This window comes from Myotis brandtii, unplaced genomic scaffold (genome assembly GCF_000412655.1).
Source record: "Myotis brandtii unplaced genomic scaffold, ASM41265v1 scaffold825, whole genome shotgun sequence".
NCBI classification, from domain to species: Eukaryota; Metazoa; Chordata; class Mammalia; order Chiroptera; family Vespertilionidae; genus Myotis; species Myotis brandtii.
The window spans coordinates 1959906-1961409 of NW_005371349.1; the positions used below are offsets into that span (position 1 = coordinate 1959906).

Consider the following 1504-nt stretch of genomic DNA (forward strand, 5'->3'; position numbering starts at 1 on the left):
GTGCAGGCAGCGCGCTCGCTGTGTGAGGTGCTGGTTTATTTCCCACACGCTCTGCCCTGCGGTGTCTCGTTCCGAGTGGCTGACCCGAGGCTGCGGATGCTGCAGTTTGTTCTTGTTGTTTTGACTTGTGACGCTAACTGTTGTTTCCCCCCGTGCCAAGAGCATGCGCCCTTTCCTACTGCCCTCCCGGCTCTGTGAGGCTCTGTTAGCCCCTCTCGCCCTAGAGCTTTTGCAGTCGCTTTGGTGGTTTGGGTAACCTCAGTGTGTGGGCCGGGCTGCCTCCAGGCCTCCAGCCTTCGTCCTGGCACTGCCCTCCCAGGGGGCTCCTTCCCGTCTCACCAGCTCCCATGCTGCTTTCTGACTGCTGTTTGGCTACTTGCCAACACTGAGCATGCCCAGAGAGCTGTGCCTGGCGCTCCGCGGGGCGCAGGCCTCCCAGCCTCCAGGTGCCCGCGCTCTGTCCTGGGTCGTAACTCCGGGTGTGAGAGCTTCGTCACCAGCTCCTCCAGCCCGAGCCCAAGCCTGTTTGGATTTCGGGAGTTCTTTTTACTGGGGCTCCTCTTGGTGGACCTTTGCCCGCCTCGTCTCCTTCACCCTCCACGCACCCTCCAATGAGCTCAGGCCAGAACAGAGGGTCAGCAGCAGTTTGGGAGGCCCCAGGGAATGTGTCCACCCCTTCGTCTCCATCTGCTGGGTCCCCGGCGGCCTGGGGAAGGTCCGCTGGCAGAGGCGGGTCTGGGCGTGCTCACTGTCGGCCCGGCGTGGGCTGGGCGTGGAGGGCTGCTGCTGGGAGGGGGGGTCTGGGCGTGCTCACTGTCGGGGGGCCGGGCGTGGGCTGGGCGTGGAGGGCCGCTGCTGTTTTCTCTCACTCGTTTCCCAGGTCTTCTTATCTCCTCTCTGTGTGGCTCTGGTGACAGGGACGATCCGTAAGGCTCAGAACCTTCTGAAACAGTATTCCCAGCATGGTCTAGATGGGAAAAAGGGGGGCTCTAACCTCATTCCTCTGGAAGGTAATCACCCCGTGTTCCTCTCCCGTTCCCTCCTCCTCCGTCGTGTGTTCACTCCCGCGGCAGGGCAGAGCCTCCAGCCCCAGGAGGGCCTCGGGGGGAACCCTGAGAGGGGACGGGTGGGGCTGCCCGTCCCTGTGCCACTCGCTCCAGCTGGTGCAGGGACAGGTTTCGTGGCCTTGGCCTGGTCCTGTCTGGCTGATGGCAGCTCTGCCCTCCCTGGGGCTCCCCTCCCCCTCCCCTCCCTGTCTCTGTCCTTGTCTCCTGTTTGAACTCAGAGAGAGTTCTTTGCCGTGGGCAGCCCTTTCATGCTGAGATCAGCGGTGGCAGGACCAAGCTGGCCTAGGCCTCCTGGTCACCCCCAACTTTATAAGGGGGGAGGGGGTGCAGCAAGGGGACAGGCAGCAGGTCGGCACATCCCTTTCTCATGTCAGGAGAATAGCCCCCCCCCCCCCCCCCCCCCGCCCGCCCCCCCCCCCCCCCACCCACAGCGGGGG

At 64.3% G+C, this 1504-nt stretch overlaps 1 protein-coding gene across 9 annotated transcripts in view; it reads left to right on the top strand.

Annotated features, from left to right (window-relative positions):
* Window positions 1–1504, top strand: part of EXOC7 (exocyst complex component 7) — a 70390-nt gene that overhangs the window by 61803 nt on the left and 7083 nt on the right. For 4 of the 9 annotated variants that reach the window (XM_005884231.2, XM_005884236.2, XM_005884233.2 and 1 more), the window contains exon 18: window positions 918–1010. The exons of the other annotated variants lie outside the window; for them this stretch is intronic. In XM_005884231.2, coding sequence (XP_005884293.2) covers window positions 918–1010 — 93 coding nt within the window. The remainder of the gene's footprint in view (window positions 1–917; window positions 1011–1504) is intronic. 9 annotated transcript variants of the gene reach the window in all.